The sequence below is a fragment of the Balaenoptera ricei genome, chromosome 8 (assembly GCF_028023285.1).
Source record: "Balaenoptera ricei isolate mBalRic1 chromosome 8, mBalRic1.hap2, whole genome shotgun sequence".
Taxonomy (NCBI): domain Eukaryota; kingdom Metazoa; phylum Chordata; class Mammalia; order Artiodactyla; family Balaenopteridae; genus Balaenoptera; species Balaenoptera ricei.
In genome coordinates, this window is record NC_082646.1 from 113,999,394 (window position 1) to 114,027,255 (window position 27,862).

A 27,862-nucleotide genomic window follows, 5' to 3' on the forward strand; every position below is an offset into this window, starting at 1 on the left:
CACTGCTCTGCCTGGGACGTGGTGGACCTAAGTGTAAACCCGAGCAATTACTTACAAAACACAAGGAGCAGACAAGGGAATCCTGGGACCAGATGGCTGCCTGTGGGAGAAGCACCACCCGCCTCACCGTTTCTCATCACCAAAGGCTTCGCCTTTCAAGTACTGAGCCAATCAAGACATTTCTAAAGATAATCCATTTTTGATAAATTAGAACACAATGGGAACAGTGTGTCTCTATAATATACATATAAAAAAGTCCAGTTTTAAACTGTGAGCAAGACAGGTGCACAGACCACGTGCGATCACAGGAACCCTGAAAACGGGAGGGCGGGTGTGCCCGGAGTTCTCTGCTCCGGCTGCTCCAGCCAGAAGGGCCCCGGGCGGGCCTCAGCCCTCGGCACCCTGGGCAGGCGGCTCCTCACCGGCCTCGGCCCGCCGGTGTCTGCGCATGTGCCTGTACTTGTCCACGTAGGCCTTCACCAGGTTGCCCACCTTCACGGGGTTGATCTCCCCACTCTTGCTGTGGCAGATCTGGGGGAGGGGGGCACAGTTACCCGGATGTCCCTTCACACCCACATGGACAGAGATGGTGCGGATGGGGCCCTGGGGACCACACTGTGAGGGACGGCAGGCAGCCTGACGTGCGCCTGCCTGCTCTGCCCACCTCAAGGGCTGCTGAGGGTCCCACTGAGATCAGCTGGCATGTCCATCTCTCAGGGTCTCACTTCCTACCTGTGAGCTAGGTTAAACATCTTGTGTCATTTAGCCTCTTTAACTAAAATCACGACACAGTCGTAAGCCCCTCACAAACACCAGCATTTACACCCCCCAAGCATCAATGAGGCGTGGCTACAACTGGCCTGAAGCTGCGGCCAGGATGTGGCCGAGCGACCCCGGGGCCGGAGCCCCTCTCTCTGGGCTCACAGACCCCACGCCCACCTTCTGCACAGCCTTGCGCAGAATGTCCTTGTACTCGTCCTTTGTCACCTCCCTCTTCTGGTAGAAGGGCTTGATGGCCAGCTTCACCTCCTCCACGGCCCGCTCCTGCACGTGCAGCTTCTTCATGTACTAGGGGGGAGGACACTTGTGAGACCACTGGCCCCTGGCTTCCCACCCACCCGCGTGCACCAGTCCCTGGAGGAAGGAGGGGCGGGACTCACCTCCTCGTTCTTGGCCTTCTCCGAGGCTGGCCTGGGAGCAGCTGTCCTCTCCTCGGAGCTGTTGGCAGCGGCAGTGGTCACGGTGGCAGCGTGACCCGCCGGCTCTGAGGCTGCAGTCAGGACGGTGGGCACCGGGGCTGGGCTCTGGGCCGCCCCGCAGCCCATCAGGGGCAGGCTCCCCTGCAAGAGGGACTGGACGGCGGGCTGGCTGACAGGTGCGTACGGCGGGGCGCTCGGAGGCAGAGCCGGGGCGGGGGGCAGGTTCGGGCTCCGTACCTGGGCGAGAGCACAGCCCGCTCAGCCTCCGCAGAGCTCGGTGCCCCAGTGCCCCTGGCAACGCGCTCCCAACCCCCACTCCCGAACCACTAAAAGCCCCAGCAGAAAGGGGCTGGTGCACGAGGCCCTCAGCCCCGACCCGGCCCAGCTCGCAGTGGCCTGAGCCCAAGGCCACATCCCTCCAGCCCAGGCGCCCACCTGAGAAGGGTCAGCATCAGGAAAGCCAAGCTCTGGAAGCACATAACCAGGGGGAGGGGGCTCAGAGAAAGGAGCCTGCTGGAACGCAGCCACGGGGCCCGCGTCCTCGGTTTCCCAGGGCTTCTGCAGCCTGTGAAGCGGCGTCCCTGAGGGCCAACACAGGGGGGTGGGTGCTCTGTGGCCACGCCAGAAGGCTGTTTCCTGGCTGGAAAATTCCAGAAAAGCATCCCAGCAGCAAGGACCACAGGTCAGGCCGTAGCCATCTCCCTGCATGACCAAGGAGGCCCGTGAGCCATCCAGGGAGAAGACTCCGTGGTGGTCGCTCTGAGCCATCCTTGTACCCTGCCCCGTTGCCCCACCCCGCCCAAGCGCCTACTCACGCAGGCCTCTGTCCTCAGCCGGGGCACCGCTCTCCACCTCCTGGAGGTCCCAGGTGACTCTCTTCACCAGCGCCTTAGCCCGCAGCAGGGGGTTCTGAGAGGGGCCCTCCTCCTTCCCCGCTGGCCCCCCACCCATGGCTTGGCCTCCCAGAGTGCAGGAAGCTGTGGCTGCCTCGGCCGCATCCTGCTGGAGCAAGTGCTTCTCTTGAGGGCACTCCATCCTGGGCAGGGGCTGCGCCACATCTTCACCGTGGATCCGAGACACCTCCCTGCGGATCACGGCCACGGCCAGGCCAGCGTCGTGCTGCTGGCCAGCCAGGGGCCCAGTGGGCCTGGGCAGGAGGCCTCGCTCTGGGGAGGAGTCCGTGCTCTCCGGGGAAGGCGGGGAGCTCATGTCATCAAGCTGCATGAAGATGGCTTCACTTGAAAAGTCCTCAAAGAGGTGCCCTGCCTCCACGGAGTCACCGTAATCCAGATCCTCGGGGGGGTACTCGGCTGGCACCTCCAGGACTGGGGGGACCTCTGCGGGTGGCTTGTTGGCCTCGGGCCCCTCCAGCAAGGCATCTGTTCCTGCCAAGGCCAGGGGCCTGGTCGGGGGCTCCCTGTCCAGCCTGGGCTCCCCCTGGGGAAGGGGTGCCGGAGAAGCGTCTTTCGGGGCCAACTTCCTCTCCGGGGAGTGGGGGCGGGGCCGTGGGCGCTTCTCGCGGGACCGAGGCCGCCGGTGCTCCCGGGGCCTGTGCTCGGGGCTGGGTGACCTGGACCTACGCCGCCTCCTCTCCCGGGAGCCTCGCCTGTCTCGGAGCCGCGCGGCACTCTCCCTGTCGGGCCGCTCCCTCCTCTCCCGGGGGTGCCTGGGCCTCCGGGCTCTCTCCAGGCTGCTGGGGGGCGAGCACTCCCTCCCCCGAGACCGGGACCCCGATCTCCGCCTCTTCTTCCTCCTGCCCTCGCGATGCTCGTGGGAGGAGCTGCCGGGGCTGCCGGAGCGGGAGCGGGACCTCCGCCGACCTCGGCCCCAGGAGCCCCTCCTCCTCTCCCTGCTCTTGTCCTTGGCCTTCCTCCGCTTGGTGCGCTCGCGGCTGCTGGAGCGGTCGCTGGAAGACCTCCGATCCCGGGCCTTGGGCTGGTGCCTCTTGGCCTGGCCCTCACCTGCTGGTGGCGACACGGACCGCGAGCTCCTGTCCCCCGAGCGGGACGAGCGGGACCCTGAGCGGGCCCTCCGGTGCTCCCTGGTGGCGGCCCTCGGCCTCTGGGCTTTCTTCCCGCCGCGGGAGCTGGACCTGGAGCGGGAACGGGTGGGGGACCGCAGCTCCACGACCCTGTGGGTGGTCGCCGGCAGGGCATCCGGACTGGGTGGGGCGTCCGGCTCCACCGCAGTCACACAAGTCACCGTCCGCCCCTCTGAGCCGAAGAAGGAGCTGCGGGGTGGTGGGTCCTCGTCCCCCCAGGGCTCCGGCGGGGACGGCCTCTGTGCCTGTGCTGCGGGCTCCTCCTCGCCCTGGAGCTCGGGCAGGCTGCAGGGCCCCTGGGGGGGCTCGGGCTCCTTCCCCACGCCGGTCTGCACTGTGTAGGAGGTGACGCAGCGCACGGGCGGCAGCGCGGGGGCCTTGGGGCTGTCGACGGAGATGGTGCGCGTGATCTCAGAGGGCAGGAGGCCGGAGCCTGGGTGCTCGGGGCTGCTGCTGGCCGAGCTGGAGTCAGAGCCCGTGGGGTTGAAGGGGTCGTAGATCTCGCTCTTGAGCTGCTTCGTCTTCCTGACGGAGAGGAGGGGCGCCGGGCTCTCTCTCCTCTGCGCCTTGCTGTCCACGGGCCGGAACGTGTTACAGAAGCCGGGGCTGAGGACTCGGCCGGAATGGGCTGTGTTCCCCGGAATGTTGATCCTGAAGCTCTCGAAGGTGGCGCCGACACCCTTTCCCCGGGAGGGGCCCAGCGGGGCAGGGGGCTGGGGACCGCCCCCCGAGCGCGTGCTGGCCTCCTGAGCACCCCTGCTGCTGGGCTCACCCTCCGCCCTGGTGCCGCAGCCAGGCTGCCCGGGGCCCCCCCTGCCCGTCAGCCGGCTGATGCAGGAGCTGGGAATCTCGACTCTCTGCCCGCCGGCGGGGACCTCGCCCACCCGCCTGTCGTCTCTCCTGATCTTTGGTATCCTGGGGAGCTCGGAGATGTCCGTCCTCCTGGGAGCTGGTCTTGGGGCCTGTCCCAGCACCGTGCTCTCGGGAGGTGAAACAGAGCTACCATTCAAGGTCTTCAATGCTGCAGACCTAAGAGGCGGAGGGTGCTTGCTGTCGCCATTAAATCGGGGGCCGTCACTTTGTTTTAAGCTGGGTCTGCTCACGCTGGACAAGGTCTGAGCCTGGCCTGAGTGAGGGGTCACCAAGGAGTCCAGTCTCACAGCTGCCCCCAACGTGAGCGCAGGGACATGGGCGGGGGTGGGTGGGGCCGGGGGTGTGCCCGGGGCGGCCCTGCCTGGACAGCTGGACCCCAAGCTCTCTGGCCCGCTTCCTGGCTGAGTCCCTCTGGGCTGCAGGCAGGGGCCAGACCCGGCGCCTTCTGCCCCTCTGGCCGGACCAACTGAGTTTCGCTGAAGAGAAACTGGCGCTAAAAGACAAAAAGCAAACAGCCATCAGTCCCCACCCCCGTCCTTAAAAAGCTCCACCTTTCTCAGAACGCCCTCCCAACGGTGCATGGTTTCCACTCCCGCTCGCTCTGCGCTGGGCGCAGGGAGGGGCCGGAGGCTTGCTCTGCTGCTGCCCACCAGCCCCTTCTGCTGCACACGCTATCTTCACGCTATTTGTGGATCAGAAGGGGCCTGAGCCCGTGATGGACACATGAAAACAGGGTAGCACCCCAGTCTACCACTGACCGCGCCCACGCAGCCTACCCTGCCCTCCACGGCCAGACCCCCCCAGGCCCGAATCCCGCTGGGGCCCAGGTCCGTGGAGAGGGCTCCACGCTGGTTCCCAGGGCTGTGAGAACAGACGGCGGCTGCTGACAGCAAGGAGGGCCTGTGGGCTGCCTGGAAACTCCCCCAACAGATGTGTTATCAGAAAGCGATGGGACAGGTATCTTCAGTCCCTCAGCACCCTCACCCGTCACTCGGAAGCAAACCCTAGAGCCGCTGGGTCACACCACACGTGTCCCTGGAGGAACGCGTGTCCTAATCTCCAGGCGCGCAGAGGTGGGGATGGCGGGCCGTGCGCAGAGGCTCCTCACCTGCCCTCTTGGCGCTGAGGGAGCCGTCGCGGTGGATGACGATGTCGGCGCCGTTCATCATCAAGAAGCTCTGGCCCGACAGGATGCTCCCCAGCAGGTCAGGGCCGGGGTCCGCGTCCACTTCCGGCTGGGGCGCCATGGCGGGAGCGCTCCTCCTGCAGGGCAGACCCGGGGCAGGCCCAGCCGTCACGGCCCTCCCGCCCAGGCGCCTCCACACCCAGGCAGCAGGCAGGGGCCCCGAGGGGAGGGGTGAGACCCACCCGGCAGCTCCGACTAAAGGAAGATGGGGTGGGGGGGTGGAGTCGTCTGAGGCTTTGGCCCCGGCTCCACTCACTGACAGGCAGGAGCTCGTGAGCAACGCCGACTGGTTGAGTTGGTTAAGTCTTTCTTTTGGAGGGTCACACAGGGAAAAAGCTTGGCTCCCTGCCCGGCCCCTCCCTGTTGTGGGCTCCGCAGCAGCGCGAGGCACAGGGAGGCAGCCTCTGGGGCTATCACCCCGTCCCCGCGCCCTTGGCTTGGGACTGGCCGCAGCACTTCCTCACCCAAGAGCCAGAGGACAGGCCACAGGAGAGGCTGTGGGTGCCGTGTGGCAGAGCGCCAGCCCAACACGGAGCCCGCGGCCCTTGCACGCCTGGGGCCCCACCCCGCACCACCGCCCCACCGCCCTGTCCCCCAGGACACACCTGGACAGCCCCACGGAGACGGGCCTGGCCACGGGCTGGTGCGACCGCAGGGCTGACCGGGACAGAATCCTCCTCTTGGCGCTCAGAGGGGAAGCAGGGCTCGCAGATGCCTCTTCACTGCTGGAGGAGGACACAGGCCAAAGGGCACGGGTGAGCCTGCACATCGAGGCCCAGGGAGCCACCCCCACCTCTCAGCAGCGTGTGGCACAGGCGGGCTAAGCACTGCCCCCACGGCAGCCCTCGTGACTCAACACGAGGAACCCAGGCCCCAGGCAGCGGTTTTCTGTCGGCAGCTGCCCGAGTCTCTGAGCGGGGACGGGGTGGGGGGCAGGCGTGCGAGTTAGATCTTTCTCCAAATTAGGGGACGAGTAGGTACAGAATTGTGAGAACAACTCGGAAGCAGGAATTTCACAAATGCGAATTCTGAGGGTGAGCCAGGCCTCCACCAGGGGCGACATGCCCATGGGCCTAGGAAAAGAGTGAGCCCCCCCAACTCCCCCTTCTGCAGTCACCTGTCGAAGGGGTCCAGCTCATAGGGGTCTCCAAACAGGGAGAGAGAAGCTGCCCCGATGTCTGCACGCATCAGCCCCAGAGAGGGGTCTGCAGGCTTGTACACCGAGGGGATGCAGGCTCCACGGGCTGGCCTGCGGAGGCCCAGCGTCCGTGCGATGCGGGAACGAGCTGTGGCTTCATTCTGAACCCAGGGGACACAGGGAGAAACACTGATCCACAGGGCTGAAATCTACAGCCTCCATTCCAACCAACTATGAATCCGCAGCACCAAACAGTGGGCCGAGTGGCCACAACCCTGCAGCCTGAGGGTCACGTGTACTCATCACACGTGAGGACCCCGCCTGGGCCTCACCCCCACCCGGCTCACACCGGGTGCCGGCACCCCAGGGAGCAAGCGCCTTGACGGGTTGTAGCCCAGCCCCCTGCGCCCCCCGCGGTCCCAGGAGCCGCTCTGCGGGACCCAGAACACATCTTGTCTCAGCCCTATCTTCAATCCGTGCTGCAGAAACGTGCATATTTATCGGTGAACCTCTAAGTAATTAGAAGAAAAGGGTCCTTCTATGACTCCCACTATCTACCTACACACAGGATTGAAGCTCACCCAGTGTTACCCCCCCATCCGACGCTACCTTTATCTTCTTCCCTTTTCTCTTCTTCACGCGACCCTGGCGTTTCCTGGACCTCGTCCCCGAGCTCCTGCTCTTCACAGACGATCTGGACTGGGTTTTCTTTCTTCCCGACACTTTCTTCCGTCTTCCTACAAAGAACACATTGATAGCGCGCACTTCACTGTGCGCCCCACCCCACGTGTCCCCCCCAAGACCCAGCGGATGACAACTGTCCATCCCGGCCTGGGGCCTTCCTCTTTTTATTTTTTTTGTTATAGGGTTTTACGTACTTCGCCACAGAGGAGGGGAGGGGGAAGGCAGCGCAAAGCAAGGACAGAGCGAGTCTGAGCCTACTTTGATCTGTAGACCTGATTATGAGAACCAGCAGATTATTTTACACAATTATGAAACAAAATTAAATTAGAAAACACAAACCCTAATAATCAAAAGTAAAAGGAAATACTGGCTCCCAGCTCTGTATCCACTTGGTGGTCTCACCCTGGAGAAGCACTCTCCCAGAGGCCTGGAAACAGACGACCTCACGGTACGTGTCCAGTAAAACGCATCCTGAGGATTACATTGCAAACCCAGCAGCGTTCCGTCCCCCTCAGCCACCCTGGGGCGCTACAGGCTGACTGGGGACGAGCCATGGCAGCCACAGGGCGCCCCTGAACTCTCAGGAACCCCAGCACAGAAACAGCAGGTTCCAAGAAGACGTGTGCTGTTAAAGCACTTCCGCTACACTTGAATCTGTGACCTCGCGATGAAGCTAAAAGCCCTACCTGATCTCCACTGAAGGATGCTACAAGCAGCTCGGGGGTTCTGAGAACTGCTCAACAAAGGAAACAGACGGAGGCGCCAGCGAGCCTGTGCTGTCCACGGAAACTGCACTCCTGGAAGCAGCCCGTCAGGAGGAAGCCTCTCCTTCACCTCCTCCGTGACTTCATGGATCTGAGACCTGAGCCCCGGGGCTGCCTGACTGTGAACAGAGAGCCTGGCGGAGCTGCCCGCTGCGAGGACCCCCAACCCCACCCCAAGCAACCCTGCAAACACCCAACCAACCCAACGAAACGCCCACCTGCACCTGAGCCAGCCTTGGGGCTCCAGCTGCCCGGCCGGAGCAGGTGAGACCTGCCCACGAGGGATGCGCCGGGACAGGAGACCCTGCATCACCCCCAGTCAAGAGGACACAGAGACACTTCACAGGCAGCCACTAGCGCAACACAGATCTCCTTTGGCTCGAGATTCAAGTAAACTATTTTTTTTTAATTCCATCACAATTTGTGACACAATTAGAACTTTCAACACCGGCCAGCTATCTCACCGTGCTGCGGAATTATTGTTCATGTCCTTGGGTGTAACAACGGCCTCGTGGTTAAATCAAAAGAAAGACTCCCTCTTCCAGAAACATACTGTGAGACACTTACAGGTAAAATGAGGATCTGCTTCAAAACAACAGAGGAGGAGGGGGTGGAAAGAGACGAAGCAGCCCCAGCCAGCAGTTGCCAGGCCACGGCAAGACGGTCACGGGGTGCTGTTCCTGTCTCCCTGCACTTCCACAGTGTGACTACATCTGTAAAAAGTACGAAACACTGGGCTTCTCTGGTGGTGCAGTGGTTAAGAATCCGCCTGCCAATGCAGGGGACCCGGGTTCGAGCCCTGGTCTGGGAAGATCCCACATGCCGTGGAGCAACTAAGCCTGTGCGCCACAACTACTGAGCCTGCGCTCTAGAGCCCGCAAGCCACAACCACTGAAGCCCACACGCCACAACTACTGAAGCCCACGCGCCTAGAGCCCGTGCTCCGCAACAAGAGAAGCCACCGCAATGAGAAGCCCGCGCACCGCAACAAGGAGTAGCCTCCGCTCGCCGCAACTAGAGAAAGCCCGTTCACAGCAACGAAGACCCAACGCAGCCAACAAATTAATTAAATAATTTTTTTTAAAAAGTGTGAAATATTCACAGCAAAGATGTAACAGCCAAACGTGGGGGCCACTCGGGACAAAGGGAGAAGTGAGCCTGTCTCTCCAGGAGCTGCAGCACCTCCGGCTCTTATCCTGGGACGGGTCTGTGAAATGCAAGGGAGCAACCGCTGGGACTGAGAAGTGAGACCCTGGACACGAGAGGAGATTCAGACAGAAAATACGAGAAGCAAAACCTCTCTCATCCTGAACTTCAAGGCAGTGATCAGCGTGACCTCGGGGTACAGCTCCTGGCTCCATCCACTACACGGGGATGCGAACCGGGACCGCCCACCGGCAGCCCTCGGGTGTCTTCTCTGTGCTCAGCTCTCCGGGAGCACACGTGCGCTCGGCACCCGGTGGGGCCACGCAGGGCAGCGGAACCTGACACACACACACGCCCGCTGGGGGTGGGGAGGACGAGTGTGGGCAAGAACACGGCGCAGCTACAACGCGCACGTTGCTGACGGGAGCGCAGGGGTGCGTCACCTCCAACACACGTTCACTGGTTTGAGCCAACTAGTCTACTGCTCTCTACCGACCCAGAGCAGCGGAAACACCTGCCTGCAGGCAAGATACTCACAGCAGCTTTATTACAGAACCAACCCGAATGCCCGGCACAGGCAGGTGGACAAGCTGGGATGGCCCATGCCGTGGCGTGTGCCTCACCAATGAAGAGAAATTAACCCCAGACACCCACTACACAGGCCCCGAAATCACTCTGCTGAGCGACAAACCAGAGTACACACTCAAGACCTCACGAGTGAGAACCGAGGATGGCACGGCTAGCGCCAACGACAGGACGGCAGGTGCCTGGAGGGGCTGCCTGGGGAATGGGGGCACCGGCTGGAAGCCTCGTCGGTCTCACCGGGAACCATATGCCCAGGGATGTGCTCATCACAGAAAACGTATGTCTCAATAATGTTGATTTTTAAAAGACCACAGATTGCAACCCACTGAATGAAACAGGAAACCACATCTACTGGTTTAAATGAATAGTCAAGGAGAAAAAGGAAAGCTCTTCTTTGGAGAATTCCAACCCATGAATATAAATGGAGCACAGACCCAGAAATCGCCGAGGATGTTAAACTGGGGTGAAAGCTTCTCCCCAGGTAGGGATGTCGACTACCAAAGAAAAATGGAACTTACTGGGACAAAATTACCGAGACTAACACAGAAAAGGACTAGAAAACGTGAACAGTGTCAAAACCAGCGAAGACACTGAATTAAGCATTTTAGCTGTTCCCACCCAGAAAAGCCAGACACGGGGCTTCACCTGTGTGTTGCCCAATTTAGAGAAAACATCGCGAATCTTCCACAAGGTCCTTGGGGACTCTTCCCGATCAACTTCGGGGAGGCTGTGTCACCCCGAGATGCACATGCAGGGCGCTGCTGCATAAACAGCACCCCGGGGGGTTCCGAGGGAAGGACCAGACCCAGACCCCTGGGCCTGCAGGGTCTTCTGCGCGATGGTCTGCGGAAACCAGGCTACAAGGATGGCAGAGACCACAGGAAGCCAGAGCCCGAGCCAGGCCTACCTGCTTTCCTCCTCCGACGGGCAGGGGCTCGCGGCCCGGGGCGCTGGTACACAGCTGTGCTCAGCCCAGCGGCCACGGCTTCGATGGTCTCGTCCAGCAGAGGAGACATGAGGTACCTCGGGACGTGCTGCACAGCACGGGACGGCGCTGGTCAGGGGGGCCGGAGCCGCCTCAGACCCCTCGAGGGAGCCCCGAGGAGCCCCCTGAGCCCCCGGGAGGCTGGACGCCTCAGCTTGGCAGCAGCAGACATCAGGCAGGCTGCTGGGGGCTCCCCAAGGGCCCAGTGGGAAGTGGGGTCTGGGAAGGCCTCCCGAAGAGCAGGCCGGGCAAGGATGCAGAACAAGGAGGGCTCGCGGGCCTCAGAGTGGAAGGCGGAGGTGCCAGGAGGGACTGTGGGCATCTGTGGTGGGGTCCCGGGACCACGTTCCCCACGAAGTCCTCTCAGCCCCCCTCAGTTCAGTACTATGGCCTTGGCAGGTGACAGCTGCAAGGCAGGGGACCCCCGACAGCTTCCACGATGCACCCATGAGCCGGGCCACTGACCACTGGCCGGACCCGACTGCCCGTCACCCCCCAGGGCCAGCTCTCCACTGCTGCCGCCGCCTCAGGCCCACTTGGCTTTGTTCCCTGCACGCGGCCAGGATGCGAGGCCACCAGCACCCACCTGTATCCTCCTGGCTGTGGAGATCCGGTTCCGGTTCACGGTCGCTCGGACCCTCTCGCTCTGCCGTGTCCTGGCAATGGCCCGGGTCCTCCCCGCGTGTGGCCGAAGCCGGCTGGTGGTGGGCACTACATCGGCCAAGAGCAGGGAGACCTCCTCCTCGCTCACGGGACCCGCGTCTTGGAAGAAAACACCCTGGGCTGACGTGCACTCCGCTGAGCCCTGGCCCTGGTAGGAGGGCTCCGGGAAACGGGGCACAGGGGGTGTCTCCCTGGAGCTTGGGCCCCTAGACCCCCATCAGCCAACCCCCCGTCTCCAGCCCGTGTCCCCCCAAGGAGTGCAACCAAAAGCCACCCCTGCTGGAGAGCCAGAGGCGATCTCCCCGGGACGAGGGGCCAGCCCCACAGGAAGGGTCTGGGCCACTTGGGGGGTGGGGGCAGCGCGTTACCAGCAGCAGGGACGGCCCCGGGGGCAGCACATTCCGGACAGAACCACTCGTCCACCGGCACCTCCTGGAGAGGGGGGTCCAAACACTCCATGTGGTACCTAGGAAATGAGACGGTGTCCCCAGCCTCACTGTCCCAACCAAGCGAGCCCTATGACAGGCCTCCTGACAACACACCCTGCTGTGGATCTCGTGGCCCCCAGTCCACATGTAGAAGCCCTAACCCCGCAATGCGACAGCACCTGGAGACGGCCTGTGGGGGTGACGAAGGTTAAGTGAGGTCATGAGGGTGGGGTCCTGACCAGGGACACAGCGCCCCCTCCCTGACACCGAGGGCACCGTGGGCTCTGCCAGGACTGACTTGGATGCCCCCACCCGAGGCCGCGGGGGAGGCCGCCTGCTCAGAAGCCTGCACGCTTGGAGCTGCAGACACCTGTCTTCTCACTCTCCCACCGGCATTCTGGGTGGACGGACCCCCACCGCAGGTCTGGGCACCTCTACCCTCCAAGGGGACCCTGACGGCTGCCAAACTCTCCCCAGGGGACGTACCACCGGGAAGGACAGAGCTAAGAGAGCGGCAGCTGGGCCCTGATGGCGGCGGGGTGGGGGACGTACCACCCCTGGGAGGCCAGTCTCTGAGGAACTAACACCGTGCACGGCAGCGCCGCCCAACAGCATCTGCTTTTCAGTTGCTTCTAACTAGTCCTCAAGGGAAGCAGTTGGGGAGGAGCCACCGCTGGCATGGGCCGCCGGTGCCGGAACCCTCCAAACTCCATCCCAATGTCCCAGATGGCGCCGAGCCAGGTGGAAACCAGCGCCGAGCCCACACTGAACACCCGACCCCAGGCTGGACTCGGCTTCGAAGCCACGTGCCGCTCACAGCCCTGCCCTGCGTGAGGGTCCAAGACAGACCCACAGGGCGAAGCTTGCCCCGACCCCCTGGCTGGACCTCACCCGAGCACCCCAGGGACGGACGGCGGGAGGCCGCTCCTCCTGGGACGCGGCAGGCTGGCACCAAGGACCGGGGAGTGCCCAGAACCCCAACTAGGTTTCAGCCTGAGAAGATCCTCCAGGATATGGTCTCAGGAACAACATCCAAGAACTGAGTGGTAGCTTCTAACAGAGTGTCCCCAGGATCGAGCGTGGTTCAACCCTGTTCTTGCCACCAAGCCCCAGGGCCTGGGAGCGGAGGCTGGCGGGGGTGACAGGCACCCACTAGTCCCTCCACGGAGGAGATGGATGAGGGCTAAAACCCGGGAGAGCCCCATGGTCGCCCAGCAGGACCGGCCTGCAGCGCTCACTTGCGCACAAGGATGGCCTCCTCCCACCGGGAGAGCCACAGCCATGCGGCAGAGAGGTCCTCCCTCGAGAATACATACCGCTACATGAAACACAAATGGGGGAACTCCCTGGCGGTCCAGTGGTTAGGACTTGGCGATTTCACTGCCAAGGTCCGGGTTCAATCCCTGGTCGGGGAACTAAGATCCCAAAAGCCACGGAGCACGGCCAAAAAAAAAAAAAAAACAAGCCAAAACCCCCCACAAATAATCTGTACCTTGCTTCATATAACAGTGAAAGAATCTGGCATATTCATGTATCTATAGACAGGCTTGTGATTTACTCATTTAAAAATGAGTAACAGGGCTTCCCTGGTGGCGCAGCGGTTAAGAATCCGCCTGCCAATGCTGGGGACATGGGTTCGAGCCCTGGTCCGGGAAGATCCCACATGCTGCGGAGCAACTAAGCCCGTGTGCCACAACTACTGAGCTCGCATGCCACAACTACTGAAGCCTGCGTGCCTAGAGCCCCTGCTCCGCAACAAGAGAAGCCACCACAATGAGAAGCCCGCACACTGCAATGAAGAGTAGCCCCCGCTCGCCGCAACTAGAGAAAACCCATGCGCAGCAACGAAGACCCAACACAGCCAAAAATAAAAACAAATAAATTTATATTAAAAAAAATTACAGTTGCATCTCCCATTATTAAAGAAAAATGAGTAACAGAGTGATCTTAGACTTGGAGACTTGTGACTTTAGTTGAAAGACTTAACTGTAAGAAAATTTAGCTAATGGCAAATATTAGCAGTGAGGATATTCAGAAGCATACGAATCACTATATTTTTTATCAGTTTTAATGTTTTAGATCTATCACAATTTTTATGTACTTGCTTTATCTGTTAAATTCAAGCACATAAAAAAAATAAGTCTATAAATATACTTTACAACAAAAAATATTTTTGATGAAGTTGCAAAAATCCCCAAGAGTCACTGTTAAAACTACTAAAATTGAAACAATTTTTTTTTTTGGCCACACCACGCGCGCGGCATGTGGGATCTTAGATCCCTGACTAGGGATTGAACCTGACCCCCTGGCATTGGAAATGCGGAGTCTTAACCACTGGACCACCAGAGAACTCCCTGAAACAGAACGTGATATAAAGAATTAACATAATCAAGGATTGTAGGCTCAGACAAGGCAATCCCGAGAAAGAACTGAGCTGGAGCTATCACCCTCCCTGACTTCAGACTATGCTACAAAGCTACCGTAATCGAAACAGTACAATACTGGCTCAAAAACAAACACACAGAACAATGAAACAGAAAAGAGAGCCCAGAAATAAACCTACACTTACATGCTCAATTAATCTACAACAAAGGAGGCAAGAATATACAATTGAAGAAAGACAGTCTCTCCAATAAACGGTGCTGGGAAAGCTGGACAGCTTCATGTAAAAGAATGAAATTAGGACACTTTCTCACACTATATACAAAAATAAACTCAAAATGGATTAAAGACCTAAACGTAAGACTGGAAACTATAAAACTCCTAAAAGAAAACACTAACAGAACACTCTTTGACATAAATCACAGCAATATTTTTGGGGATCTGTCTCTCAAAACAAAGGAAATAAAAAATAAACAAATGGGACCTAATTAAGCTTTAAATCTTAACTTTTGCACAGCAAAGGAAACACTGACAAAATGAAAAGACGACTTCCTGAATGGAAGAAAATATTTGCAAATGACATGACCAACAAGGGATTAATATCCAAAATATATAAACAGCTCATACAACTAAAAATATTCAAAAAAAAGTCATTAAAACATGGGCAGAAGACAGCAGACATTTTTCCAAAGAAGACATACAGATGGCCAAAAGGCACATGAAAAGATGTTCAACATTGCTAATCATCAGAGAAATGCAAATCAAAACCACAATGAGACAACACGTCACACCTATCTGAATGGCTTTCATCAAAAAGACCACAAATAACAAATGTTGGCGAGGACGTGGAGAAAATGGAGCTCTCTTGCACTGTTGGTGGGACTGTAAATTGGTGCAGCTGCCATGGAGAGCAGTATGGAGGTTCCTCAAGAAACTAAAAATAGAACTACCATATGATCCAGCACTTCCACTCCTGGGTACTTAAGAAAATGAAAACACTAATTCAAAAAGATACATGCACTCTAATGTTCACAGCAGCATTATTCACAAAAGCCAAGATATGGAAGTAACCCAAGTGCCCATGAACAGACAAATGGATAAAGAAGATGTGGTGTACACACACACACACCCTCAGCCATAAAAAAGACTGCAATTCTGCCATTTGCAAAAACATGAATGAACCTGGAGAGTGTTACGCTTAGTGAAATAAATCAAAAGAGAAAAACAAATACTCTATGTTCTCACTTATATGTGTAACGTAGAAATGAAACAAACCACCGTATATAACAAAACAGAAGCAGACTCACAGATATAGAGAACAAAGTAGTGGTTAACAGTCAGGAGAGGGGAGTCGGGGAGCAAGACAGGGGTATGGGATTAAGAGATACAAGCTACTCTGTATATAATACGGTACAAGGATACACTGCACAGCACAGAGAAGTAGAGCCAATATTTTATAATAACTTTAAATAGAGCACAACCAATAAAAATTTTGAATCACTGTGTTGTATACCTGAAACTAATATAACTCTATAAACCAATTATACCTCAATTTAAAAAAAAAAATGCATGCTATGTTCCACTCAATTTTGTTATGAACCTAAAATTGCTCTAAACAATAAAATCTATTTTAAAAAAAAAAGAACTGTAGGCGCCATTTAAAAACTTAAGGGGGGAACTCCCTGGCAGTCCAGTGGTTAGGACTCAGTGCTTTCACTGCTGAGGGCCTGGGTTCAAACCCTGGTCAGGGAACTAAGATCCCACAAGCCACGCAGCAAGGCAAAAAGGAAAAAAAAAAAAAAAGGGATAAAAGCTTAAGGGAAAATCGAGGCTTTGTGAGTGAGAGCTCCGACCGCCTCAGCCAGGGCTCCCCAGCGTCCTCAAGGCCACCGGAAGGCACACAGGCTCGTCTGGCACAGGGAACCCAGGCCAAGAAGGCAAGGCTGGCGACGAGGGCCAGGCCAGGCCAGGCCGAGGGGTGTGGCGGCCAGTACCAGGCCTGTCCTTCCCACCACGTGTGGGCTCTCAGGCAGCATCCAGCTGTCCCAGGCCCTTCCTTCTCACGCCCCGAGCAGCCACCATCACTGGGGAAAAGGGTGCAGTCTGCATGCGAGCAGCGTTCTGAATGCTGCCACCCCCGCGGCCCCGTGTCCCCACTCGGTCACGGAGTGTGACAGCAAGAGCCGTGAGCTGGACACACGGGTCTGCAGGACACCCAAGGCTCCGCTTCTGCCCTCCAGCCCCAGACCGACAACAGGCTAGAGGGGACCCGCTCAGACACGGCCAACTTCCGGGACTCCAAAGGGGCAAGGAGCACCAAGGTCAAGCAACTGCGTCACCGAACACGGATGCAGGCTGAGGCCGGCGAGAAAGGAGGGAGGAACGCATTCTCAGCTGCGTGAGCCCCGAGGACGGGGCTCGGAGGAAGGTGGGAGATGCTGCCAGGCCCGGGGAGGGTGACCTGCTGTCTCAGTGCAGGGAGGTGGCAGGCAGTGGGCCCCGGTGGGCAGCCCAGGCAGTGTCTGCACTGGGACAAGCGCAGGCCCCACAGGTGCCCGTCCTCCAGGGCTTGTGCTGCTCCAGGACAAGGAAAGGGCCTGACGAGAAGCAGGGGACCCAACGGTGTTGAGGAATGACAACGAAAGGGGCTCCACGGACACAGGGGTGGCTGGCAGCCGGGCTGTCCTGCCGTGTGAGGCTGCCCCGGCCCCTGGCCTCGCACAAAGTGTGGGTCCCGCTCGTGTCCGCCCCCGGCCCAGCCAGCCCACACCCCCATTTCTTGCCTCTCCCCCTCGTCCTGAGGTATTAGGTACATCTCTGCAAGCGGCCTCAGGATATCGTCTGGAAACAGGTGGAGAGTATAAACAGCGATGGGGGGGGGGGACGACGAAGCACGCGGAGCCCAGGACGCAGGGGTTCAGAGGACCCTCGGGGGGCAGGCGGCTCTGAGCACAAGCACGGCTGGGCAGGCCCCTCCAGCAGGTCAACAGGACCAGCTCTGAGCCGAGCTCAGGGCGCCCGACGGGAGGGGCTCACCCAGCGTCGCAGCCGTCGCAGAGCAGCAGACGGTCCTCGCGGTCGCTCCTGCCGCACACCCCACAGAAGGTCGGGTCTTCATCCTCGTCCTCCCCAAGCCTGGCGCTCTCCACTGGGATCTGGGGACAGGACAGCGTGCTCAGCACATGGCAAGCGGGACCCAAATCCCAGAGCCGTTTATATCACGGTTTGCAATGGACCCAAAGCAGATTCGCACGGGCTCCATGGGCCCAGAGGTTCTGAATTAACACACACCAGTGACTTTTATGTTTTCTAACCCTCTCAGGGTAGTTAGCCCTGAGAAAAAAAATGATTCAACAGAAAAAGTCTGACCCACGGAAGGGCCCCAGAGCGGAGTGACAGGCAAGACAGCCAAACATGAGGGCTACGCTGCACGGACCACGCGGGTGGAGAACAGGGAAGCGCCGGGCTCTCGTCCCTCGAGAACTGTCCCAGGACCAAGCAAAGACACAGAAACGTGACTGCCAAAGAATGAGACTCAAACATGTGCTGCCCCATGACGATCACAGCTATTCCTCATCGCTGCCGCCAGCCCGAGCCACCTCCACAGGCTGCCTCGGTCTCCTGCCCACGAGTCCCACCGAGAAACAGCCTCTGCAGCTCACTTCCCCACGGGTGACACGCCTGAGCCACACTCTCTGCCTTTGTTCCTGCACCAGCCAGGGACTCGGGACCCTCCCACGGCCTCCTGGACTCTGTACTGGGTCTGAGCCGCTCTCGGATCTCCTCCAACTGGACCTGCTGGCGTGTAAGTGGGCCCTCTGCCCGCCTCCTCTTCCCACACAGGAGGCACTCGGGGCCAAGGACTCAAGAGGCAGGCACTCAAGGAAACAGAGCTTGCCTGCGGGGAAACTGCCAGCGCTCCCAGAGACCTCCGGGCAGAAGAGCAAAGCGCCCGGGGCAGGCCACAGAAGGCTCCACCAGCAGGACGGGACGGGAGCTGCCGACCCCAGCAAAGACTCCAGGAGAAGTCCGCTCACCCAGAGCCGGAGTCCTCGCACATCCCCGGCTCCGCACATAAAAAGGCACATCTGCGGCTATAAGACTCGCTGAGAAGATGTCAGGCAAGTCTCTACAAGTCTTTCTTTTTCTTCTTTTTGGCCGAGCCGTGCGGCTTGCAGGAACTTCCCCGACCAGGGACTGAACCCAGGCCATGGCAGTGGAAGCGAGGAAGCCTAACCACTAGGCCACCAGGGAACTCCCTCAACGAGTCTTTCTAATGCTGCTCCCCCACAGAAGACGACATAGGGAGGCCTCCCAGTCCCCAAACAGCAGGTGGGCAAAAGCACGCTTTTAAGAGCAAGGAAAACACCTTGCCCCCAGCCCTCATGCTCCTGCCGTGCGCCTTCCCAGGTCTGGTCCGAGAGAGCTGCCCCCCCCCCCAGGTCCGGGCTCCACACCCCGACCTTGCCTGCCTGCTGTGGCTGCCGTGGCTCAAGAGGAGAGAAGCTCGGAGGTGCAGAAAAGCTGTGTGGGAGTGGAGAGGAGGAAGTCTGGGAAACCGCTCCCATGCAGAGCCCAGGCTGGCCGGGCACACAGCACCACCTCCAGCACCGGGTTTCACGTTCATGGCCGCAAACGGCCTTTTAGTCGATTTCTAAAACACGCGTAACCAATACTTCAGGAAAGCAACTTGCCTTTTGAAGGCATGTTTTCCCATGAGATGGGGACCAATGTAATACACAAAAGGGGGCGCCTACACTCACCTTCTTCAAGATTTTACCGCCAAATTGAGCTCGAATACAAACACATTTAAATATAGTTCGATCAACTGGACAGGAATTGGCATTCTGTAAGAAAGAAAAATCATACTGCAACCTTATAGAATCACTTTCACTATTAATACCATCTGAAAATAATTTCATTTAGAAATCAAGACATCCTCTTACATTAAAAATCTAATTTACAGAATGTCTGTGTAGGCTAGGCCCTGTGCTAGGCGGCTGGGGATACAGCGGTGAAGAAAAGAGACAGAAATCAAATCCCTGCCGTGTGGAGTGGCTCTCTTGGAGGGCCAGTCAGTGCTAAGACAAGAGGAGGGCAAAGGGTGGGCGGGACAGCTGGGTTTACTGGCCAGCAAGCAGGGGGCAGAGGAGAAGAGGCTGGGTGCTTGAGGCGATGCCGTTACTGTCACCCTCGCTGGGTAAGGGCAGGCGCGGTGCGGCGAGACCTGCCGCCTTCCCGGGGTCCGAGTTGGTGAGGGTGGGAATAGAAAAGAAGCAGGCAGGGCCACTGGTCCTCGAGGACGGTGAAGGGCACGGGGCTGTGGGCCACGCATCCTTGGACTCATTACTTCTTTGAGGTTTTCACAAAGTTCAGAAAGTAGGGAGGGGGCAGTGCTTCTAAAGCTCACCCTGCAACACTGCACCATCTGGTGAACCCCATGTGCTTTTACCGCTGGTCACATGACTCAGGCTTTCCTGGGTCTATGAGGTGACCTCTCAGCACGTGAGCACCGGCCAACTCGGCCTGCGCAGGCTGTCCCTGGGCCACTCAGGATTTATGGTCCCCGAGAGGCAGTGGCCCATAAGCAACCCTCCCGATCCAGCGCCCCACGAGCACATCACCCCACAGTGAGCTTCACCAGGCACCCCGAGGGCCTAGAGCTCGAACGAAGCAGAGGTCAAGCTCGGACGCCACCCGGGGCTCCAACTCCTGCTGTAGAGCAGAGACCCAGACCCTTGAGAGGCCGGCCACGGGCTGGGTCACACACACAGAGAGGCCAGCCCGAAGGGAGGAAGTGCCCGAAGAGAAGCCACGCACCTTGGACCACTCCACGATGCAATCGAGGCAGAAGTAGTGGGCACAGTTCTCGGGTGTCCCCACAGCCTGGTCCCTGAAAGCATTAAGACAGATCGGGCAGCTCTCCGAATCATCGTCAGAGTTAAATGCACCGCTGGCTTCCAGTGCCCCCCGAGTAGCCGCTGCTGCCGCTAACGTGTCCACATCGTCGCCGTCTTCTTCGGAATCCTCGGAACCTTGACAAAGAGGCAATGTTACAAGTCCACAAACCCGGAGTACAGGAGGCATGCAGACCGCAGCCACACTCGGGTGAGCAGGGACCTGAATCCCACACACGAGGGACAGACCCGCTCCTGCAGCCCCAACCAGGACAGATGTCACCGGGCATTTTAACCCGAAGCTGCTTCCAAGCTCGGGGACACCAGCCCCACCCCCCCAACTTGGAGCCGAATCAGAACCTTCATGAGGCAGGCAGCCTCCAGGGGCCAGCCCGCCTCTCGGCTCAGCGCAGCGGCCTCCAGAGGGCGCCATGTACCGTCAACACCCTTCTCAAAACAGTGTCAGTGAGCCACGGCCCTCAGGGAAGGCCTCTCCTACAGGTCTTTCATTTTTCTCGCTTCGGGGATTAGAGAGCATAAATTCCTAACCCAGCAAGCTGGCCACAACAGTCCTGATCAATTTCTGAAAGCTTCTGAGGCTGGGGTTAGGCCAGCAGAAAAGGAAGGAGACACTTTCAGTTCACCAAGGCAGAATCAACATGTGCATTAGTTTTCTCTCCCCGCTGAACTCCACTGAAATAATGCACTACTTCACAAGGACAGGAGAAACAGTAGGGGTGTGGCAGGCAGGGTTCTTACACGCCCCCGAGACCCTGCTGTCGCAGGGCAAAGGGAAACTAGAACAAAACCAAATAAGCTCTTTAAAAGCACTTTTCTCTGGCTGGTTGTAGAACGTTGCGGCCTGTGCACTGAGGGGTGGCTCCCAGGAGCTGAGTGATGAGGGCCTCCCCTGGCAGCCGGCCAGAGACAGGACCGGAGCCCCATGCCCGCAGGGATCTGAAATCTGCCGACAAGCCGTGACCTTGGGGAGCACCATGAGCCTCAGATGGGGATGGCAGCCCTGTGACCCCTTGATGTCAGTCGGGTGAGACCCAAGCAGAGGACCGGCCACCGGTGTCTGGACCACAGACCCATGGAACCACTGAGACACTGAGCACGTGGTCTCAGCTGCTGTGTTCGTGACAATCTGTTACAAACCAAGAGAAAACTAACAAAACTGGTGTCCACCAAATTTTGGAGCATGACTTTGCTCAGCTTCCTGCCTGGCTAAGGGCAAGGGGGCAGCAGCAGGTGGAGGCCGGAGGGTCTGGTTCTTCCTCTGGAATTCCACAAGGCTCAGGAACTGAAGGGAAGGCAGAGACCGGGCCGTCTGAGGGCCACCTGACCCCTCTGCCATGTCCCACTCACGGAGGACGCCTTTCAAGTGTCTGAGGGGCAGCGACCACCAACGGAGAGGCTGCTAAAGACACAGGCAGGTGCCAAGACCCTGGGCCACCCGCCTCCCCACCCCGTCTCAGGGGCTGCCGGACCAGGCCCCAACCAGATGAAGGACCAGGCCAAGGGAGGTGCAGACATGGGTGCCAGCCTGGCGTGGCAGCTGGCGGCACGGCACGCCCGGGAACCCAGCACAGGTGAGGGCACAGCTCACACGAGGAGGGCAGGGCCACACTGGAAAGAGCTGGGAGTGAACAGAGATGAGGCCGAGCAGGGAGGGGCTGCGAGCTGAGCAGACCAGGACGCGTGTGCACCGCCTGGAGAGCGGGCTGAGGCAGCGGGTCAGAGTCCCAAGTCCTCATGTTTCATCCTAAGACTTGAACAGATAACACGTATATAAAGTTGAAAACTGAGCAAACAGCGACACAAGCAAGTGACTTTCAGGAAATCAACACTAGCGCAGGAAAAGCAAAAAGATGAGTAGAAAGAGCTGCCGAGGGAAGGGGGACGTGGCAGATACCAGGGCTGTAAGGATGCAGATAAACTCCCTTTGAAGACACTACCTTTGAGACCTCTTAAGTTCTCACCAGCCACAGAGATACGCTCCTTGCCCGTGAGTTTCACAGACCAGCATGGAAAACTAGGGGTGTCCGGTGGAGTTTTACTGCCCATCAGCTATGGCCGTGGCCTCCAGGTGCCTGCCCACCGCCAGGCACCTCCTCACCACCCGTGGGCCTGCTGGGCACTGGCCTCTGCGCCAGCTGTCCCTGCACAGCACTCCCCGCCAGCCCATGTCCCCCATTTTCCAGCTAACCCTCCTGCCCTTCAGATCACAGCTTAGATGTGTCTTTCTGGAAGCTTCTCCTCACCAGCCTGGGCCCACAGGGGCCGAGGCCTCCCCATTCCCATGACGTCCCCGTAAACACACTCTTGGCATCTATCACCTGACCTAACTGTTCCTTTACACCGTTGTCTCTGCTGCTAGGCAGTTAGCTCGGGCAGAGAGACCCGGCTGGGCTCCCGCCCGCCCTCCAGCCTGCAGCTCCCATCCTCTGGCCTCCAGTAGAGCCTCAAACCTCTGCTCGAGGGATGAAGTGACAAAGATCTGATGTCCTCTGCCTCCAGCCCGGTCAAGGCCACATGCCTGTGCCCAAGCCCCAAGCCCATCCGCAGAAACAAGCGAAGAGCCACAACGTGACCTGCAAACTCAGCACAGAACTTCACGTGCCTGCACAGAAGTCAAATAACTCTGGAAGAATATGTCACCAACACACGCGCGGTAGCAAACTCACATTGATGTGCTGTGTCAATGCTCTTCCTTCACAAGCACTGTCCCACACATGAGGGGTTACCTTTCTGGAACATTCTAACGTTCATAAACACAGGAGTCCAAGGACTGTAATGAAAAGACTAGGCAGATGCTTCAGGACCACACAAGTCCTGAGTGGACGGCTGTTGTCAGAAGGAAAGCAGCCGTAAGCCAAGCTTCCAAAGCCCAGTGCCATGTGGGGAGGGGGCTGAGCGTGCCTCCCTCTGAGGGACTGGGACAGGGCAGTCCAGCCTGGGGACCCCGCAGGACACGTACCAGCCAGGGTGCCCGGGAAGGCCAGGGAAGGAGGTGCCGCGAGGTCCTCAGGCGGCACTATCTCCCCTTAAAGCAAAGCTCCCTGCGCAGGAGTTCAGAAGCACAAACATCAAGCAATGTAAACAGCCTGGGAATTTCTTAATAAAGTCATTCCGCGCATCTACCAGTTCTCTCACGGGTTCCATCAAGAGCGAAGAGAAAGAGCCACAGGAGGCACCGCCATCCTGCCCAGGTGGTCCCTGGGGTCAGGTGGCTCCCTGGTCAGGTGGTCCTAGGTCCCGGCAAACCTCAGCTCATGCTACCCCTGCCCTGCAGCAGGGGCTGGGGGACCGCTCTGCCCGCAGGTCCAGTCCGGCTGCGCTCTTCCTGGCAACGCCCTTCGCACTGCTCCCTGTTCTCAGGCATTTTAACCTCCTGCCGCCACCAGGGAAGAGACCTATCCACTGTGCCATCAGCCCAACTACATCAAAGCGAGCCAGCTTCCCAGCTGAAGACGAGACCCGCTGCAGGGGACTGCCAGACAAGGCCGCCGTGCTAGGGAGTTTCACCCCCAGGGTTCACAGCCCCAGGTGGCCAGCACGGTTAAGACAGCAACTTCAACAAGGCCATTTTATAACAGCAATCCCTGTCACGAGGGAGGGGACACAAGGGCCGCTCGAACATCAGCGTCCTCACCAGATCCGTCTTCCAGGTCCCCCTCCTCGTCCTCGCCGTCACTGTGCTCACCGCACGTGTCGTCCTCAGAGCCCCCGCTGTGGGCATCGCTGCTTTCTTCTACATGGACAGGTAAACAGAGACCCGGGGGGCAGCGTCACAGCCGAGGCAGGTTGGAAGATGCACAGAGGTGTTCAGAGGACACCTGCCCCCAGGGCGCCCAGCGCTGCCCCCAGGGATGGGGGGGGTGGGGCCGCATGGGGACGTGGGGAGGGAAAAGCAGCATCTTTTGCTCGATTTACATCTGTATTGATTGCACTAAAAATAAACACCAAACAACGTGCCGCTTGTGCACTTGAAGAGCAAGGCATGAACGCTTGCTCCCCAGCTCCGTGTGGAGAGGCGGGAGGGCGGCTCACCAGTATCGCTGGTCAGGGCGGCAGGACGGAGTCTCGGGCGGCCATTGGGCCCTGGGCTTCGGTCCACAAGCTCATCCAGGCTGTCGTCATCCATTGCTGCACATTGGAGTTCAGCTCTGAAAGAAACCAGGGTCAAGTAATTCCCCTGTGTCCCAAGCTTTACGTAAAGCTCCCTGCCGAGAGAGCGACAGTCACTCTCTACACGTCACGTCCTGGTGACACGTGTCCACCCGTAGCACAGGAGATATGATACGCTCAAAACTGTGCATACACACAAAAAAGACTGGCTCCTATCTACAGAGCCACGTTCAAAGTCAGATCCCGATTCATAACGAACCTAATTGAGCCTCAGACTGGCCACCTTCTTGTTCAGTCAGGCACCTACCACACCTCAACACTCCCCAGGTACCCCGAGGGCAGGCTTGAAAGAAATGGCTTATCACAAGCTGAGGCAAAGCAGCGCTTTCAGTGGGGGATGGTCACCAGAAGGCCCCGGTGCCAAGCAGGGCCCTCTCCCTGCACTCCCCTGGCACCTCCCTCTCAGCCCCGGCTGGCCAGCCGAGGCTCCGCGCGCCTGACTATGGCTGGGAGGCCACAGGTACCCGCTGAGGTTCCTCTGACCTCGCCCTAGTGCATCCACAGGGCACCGCCAAGTCACCGGACTGCCCGGAGCAGCACGGGGCCACGAGGAGCAGAGGCCAGGTTCTGCCTCTTGGCTGCCGTGTCCACCTGCTCTTGGGCTCCTGATCTCCAAGTGGGGATGCCTGTCCTGCCTACTCTGCAAGGCCACTGCCAGGATAACACAGAAGATCTAGACCAATGACCTCACAGACATAGTGGCACACAATTACCCTCCCACACCAGGGCCTCTGACTTTGGTCTCCAAATAAGGGTTTTTTCCCATCAGTGCTACTCACTTCCCAAGTGACCCCGAGAGGAAACACCTCAATGACACACAGTGAGGAAACACCGCCCCCATCCAGGTGGCACAGTGTGCTTCCGACCACGTCCCGTCTGCATGGTCAAAGGAAAGGGGTCACAGGAGAGACCGGAAGGCAGAGGGGCAAAGCAAGAACCAGGGGCAGGGGGTAAGGCTGACAGCAGCGTGCCCAGAAGCCAGCAAAGGCTCTCATTCCTGGATCCCACATGCAGGCTTCTCTCCCGTGGGCTGTGGGCCACACACTGTGTATTGCACATGCATCACAGAAACAAGGAGAGGGGCCGTCACTACCACCATCGTACAGATGCTCCCAAAGAATGATCCCCTGATGGGGCTGAGGCCAGGTTCAGACCCCGGAATGCCTCACTTCCCACACGAAGCCCAATTCTGGGACGATGTTTTCTAAAATAGTGAGGGCATGTTAATGTCATGAAACTGCCAACTGCCATATGATGCTTCTACCTGGAAGTAGTCAACTGAAATTTTTAACCCCCGGAAGCCACCACCTTTCTTCTACCTAACGTCGTAAGGTTAAGAAAATCAGCAACAGTCCTACTCAACTTAAGGGTCTGCACCCCACTTCTTGGTGAGTCAGCAACACAGCAGGGACCTTCCCTGTGCTGTACCCACGTCGTGACCACGTCTTCTGCTGGAGACGCACAGACCATCCGACGAGATGGTGCCGCTGTCCGTCCAAAGGGATGACACCTTTCCCCTGAGCATCATGGCTGCAGCCCATTGCAGGTAAGAAGACCTATTATCCTCTGGCTATAGCTGTCATTCTGGGACACCTGCTCTCATACTTACCCTGCCCCTACTGTGTGCAGCACGGGTCCTGCCCTGGAGAAGCACAGCCTATGAGAGAGGTAAATACTCACACCCAGGAACCTACCAGGGAAAAAAATCAGAAAATGTAACCCCCCAAGGAGACAACAGAGCACAGCCAGGGACAGTTCACACGCAAAAGGTCAAAAGCACAAACAAATAACCCCTGGCCTCTCCCTTGGTGACTGAGACCTAGGCCTGCCTGCCAGGGGCAGTGGCAGGGCCTGGCTCAGAGAGCTGTAAGAGGTCAGTGCGGCCTCGATGGGGTCTGGCTTGCCTGAGACACCAACTTCGGAATCAGGATGACTGACTCCCCGTGTCCCTGCACCTGTGGGGATCAGTCCCGAGAGCCCCGGGCTTCTCCGTCACAGCTGTGAGGAGCACCTCCAGGCCTCCCGACAGCCCTCCCTTCCTTTATCATCACACGCAGTAACTTCTGGCAGCACCCAGGGAGAAGAGCCGGCTAGCCTCTGAAGGTGCTTTCCAGAGCAAGCGCTGTGCGACCACAAAGGAAGAGACCACCGTTAGCAACCCCCGGCCCCCCCTTCCTCTGTAAGGAACCCTGCACTCAGAACACTGGGCGAATGGGACCCTGGCTTAGCACCTACTGGCCCCACCGGCAGCCCCAGCTCAGACACGCCTGCCCAGACCCACCATCTCCACCTCTGCTCATATGTCCCAGACCAACGGCCAGGAAGCCTTTTCTGCAGGCAAGCCCACAGCCTCCCGGCCGCTGGCCACCTTCGGCAGCACCGGCAGCGCTCTGTGGAGCTCCTGCTCAGCCTTCAGATTTAAGGGAACTAGGGGAAACACTAAAACCACAAAGAGTATTTCCCTCTTTTCAAATTCAGGGACTCAAAGCACCTGCGATCCCAACCATCACTAAGGAACCAAAAGACCTCCCGGTGTGGTCACCGGCAGCTGTGCCAGGACCAGAACCTGACTGCCCATCACCAGGCCCTGAGCAAGCCTGCCCGGTCCAACGTCTCACACGGGGCCAACTCTCAATTTTCATTCATCGCATGCCACAGAGGCTACAAGACCTCGAAACTGTAAACTGCAACGGAAGTCAAAAAGCTAGGGCCCAGCAAGGTCTTGGCAGGGTTGAGACAGACACCAAGAGTCCATGCTGGGAGGCTGCTAAGAGAACCAAAGTCAGGATGGCCCTGTCACGGCCTTGCCACCAGCCTGGTGCAAAAAAAGGAACCAGCTGTTGTCATTCTGACTCAACATTCTTCTCCTAAGAAAAAATACCGAGTGGTCCAGGGAGTGGGAAGGTGTGCTAAGTCGCAAGTCAAACCTCACTTCAGCCTCAGGTTCTGTCCAAGTGACCACTGGCCAAAATGTGGCTCACAGGCTGACTACCATCTTGCTGCTGCAAAAGCAAGATAAGTATATAAACGCAAAAGTTGACAAGAATGTAAAACAATCCTTGTTATTCCAAAAAAAAAAAAAAAGCATGGGCCACGAATCAGGGCTAGGGTTAGTTAACACAGGGCCCTGGCTCTGCACTCAGGAGCTGTGTGACGTTGGCAAGTTACTTAACCTCTCTGGGCTCCAATCTATGTAAGTAAAACAGGAAGGCCAATACCTAGTCCCGAGAGACTGCTGTGAAGACTACGTGGGTTAAAGAACGGGAAACCATCCCGTCAACCAAACGGGCCTGTCTAAACACAGGCGAAACCAATGAAAGCAAAGACGACCAGGAGCTGGAAACGAGTTAGCAAAAGGTCACACTTCGCTCTAAGAAGGCGCCCCCCCGGAAACCCGCCTGCAAGCCCGGGGCCTCCCAGCCTCTGCGCGACGCCTCCTGCGCCCGCAGGCGGTCACCGCCGCCCGCCAGCCCGCGGCCAGTGCGGCGCAGGCCTCGCACCGCTGGGCAGGCCGCAGACAAAGCGCGAGGCGCCCGGGTCGGCCCTCCGGCCGGGGCGCAACAGACACCAGGGAAGCTGCGGCCCAGCACGTACCCGGAACCTCGCGCCCCGCCGGCCGCTACCGGGCGCTCGCCGCCACTGCCGCAGCCGCCGCCCGAACGAGAACCACGACTAGGCCCCAACGCCGCCCCCGCCGCCG

The 27,862-nt window shown here is 58.7% G+C and overlaps 1 protein-coding gene across 11 annotated transcripts; it reads right to left on the reverse strand.

The window, feature by feature from the left end:
• Positions 1-175: 175 nt before the first annotated feature.
• PHRF1 (PHD and ring finger domains 1) lies at positions 176-27,862 on the reverse strand. Of its 11 annotated transcripts, none has more exons than XM_059932413.1 (20): positions 27,757-27,862; positions 25,772-25,852; positions 24,025-24,140; positions 23,627-23,725; positions 19,895-20,109; positions 18,838-18,921; positions 17,111-17,229; positions 16,858-16,915; positions 11,633-11,696; positions 11,188-11,363; positions 10,524-10,650; positions 7,047-7,174; positions 6,417-6,598; positions 5,905-6,021; positions 5,222-5,376; positions 2,015-4,606; positions 1,635-1,780; positions 1,161-1,436; positions 940-1,068; positions 176-531 (listed from the first exon to the last, which is right to left on the reverse strand). In XM_059932413.1, exons 3-20 carry the CDS (start codon positions 24,116-24,118, stop codon positions 388-390), a joined length of 4,905 nt encoding a protein of 1,634 aa, XP_059788396.1. In that variant the 5' UTR covers positions 24,119-24,140; positions 25,772-25,852; positions 27,757-27,862; the 3' UTR covers positions 176-387. The 11 variants fall into 11 exon arrangements, with proteins under 11 accessions (XP_059788396.1, XP_059788395.1, XP_059788402.1 ...); XM_059932412.1 differs by having other exon boundaries at positions 5,905-6,024; XM_059932419.1 differs by having other exon boundaries at positions 5,905-6,024; positions 25,772-25,819; positions 27,757-27,855.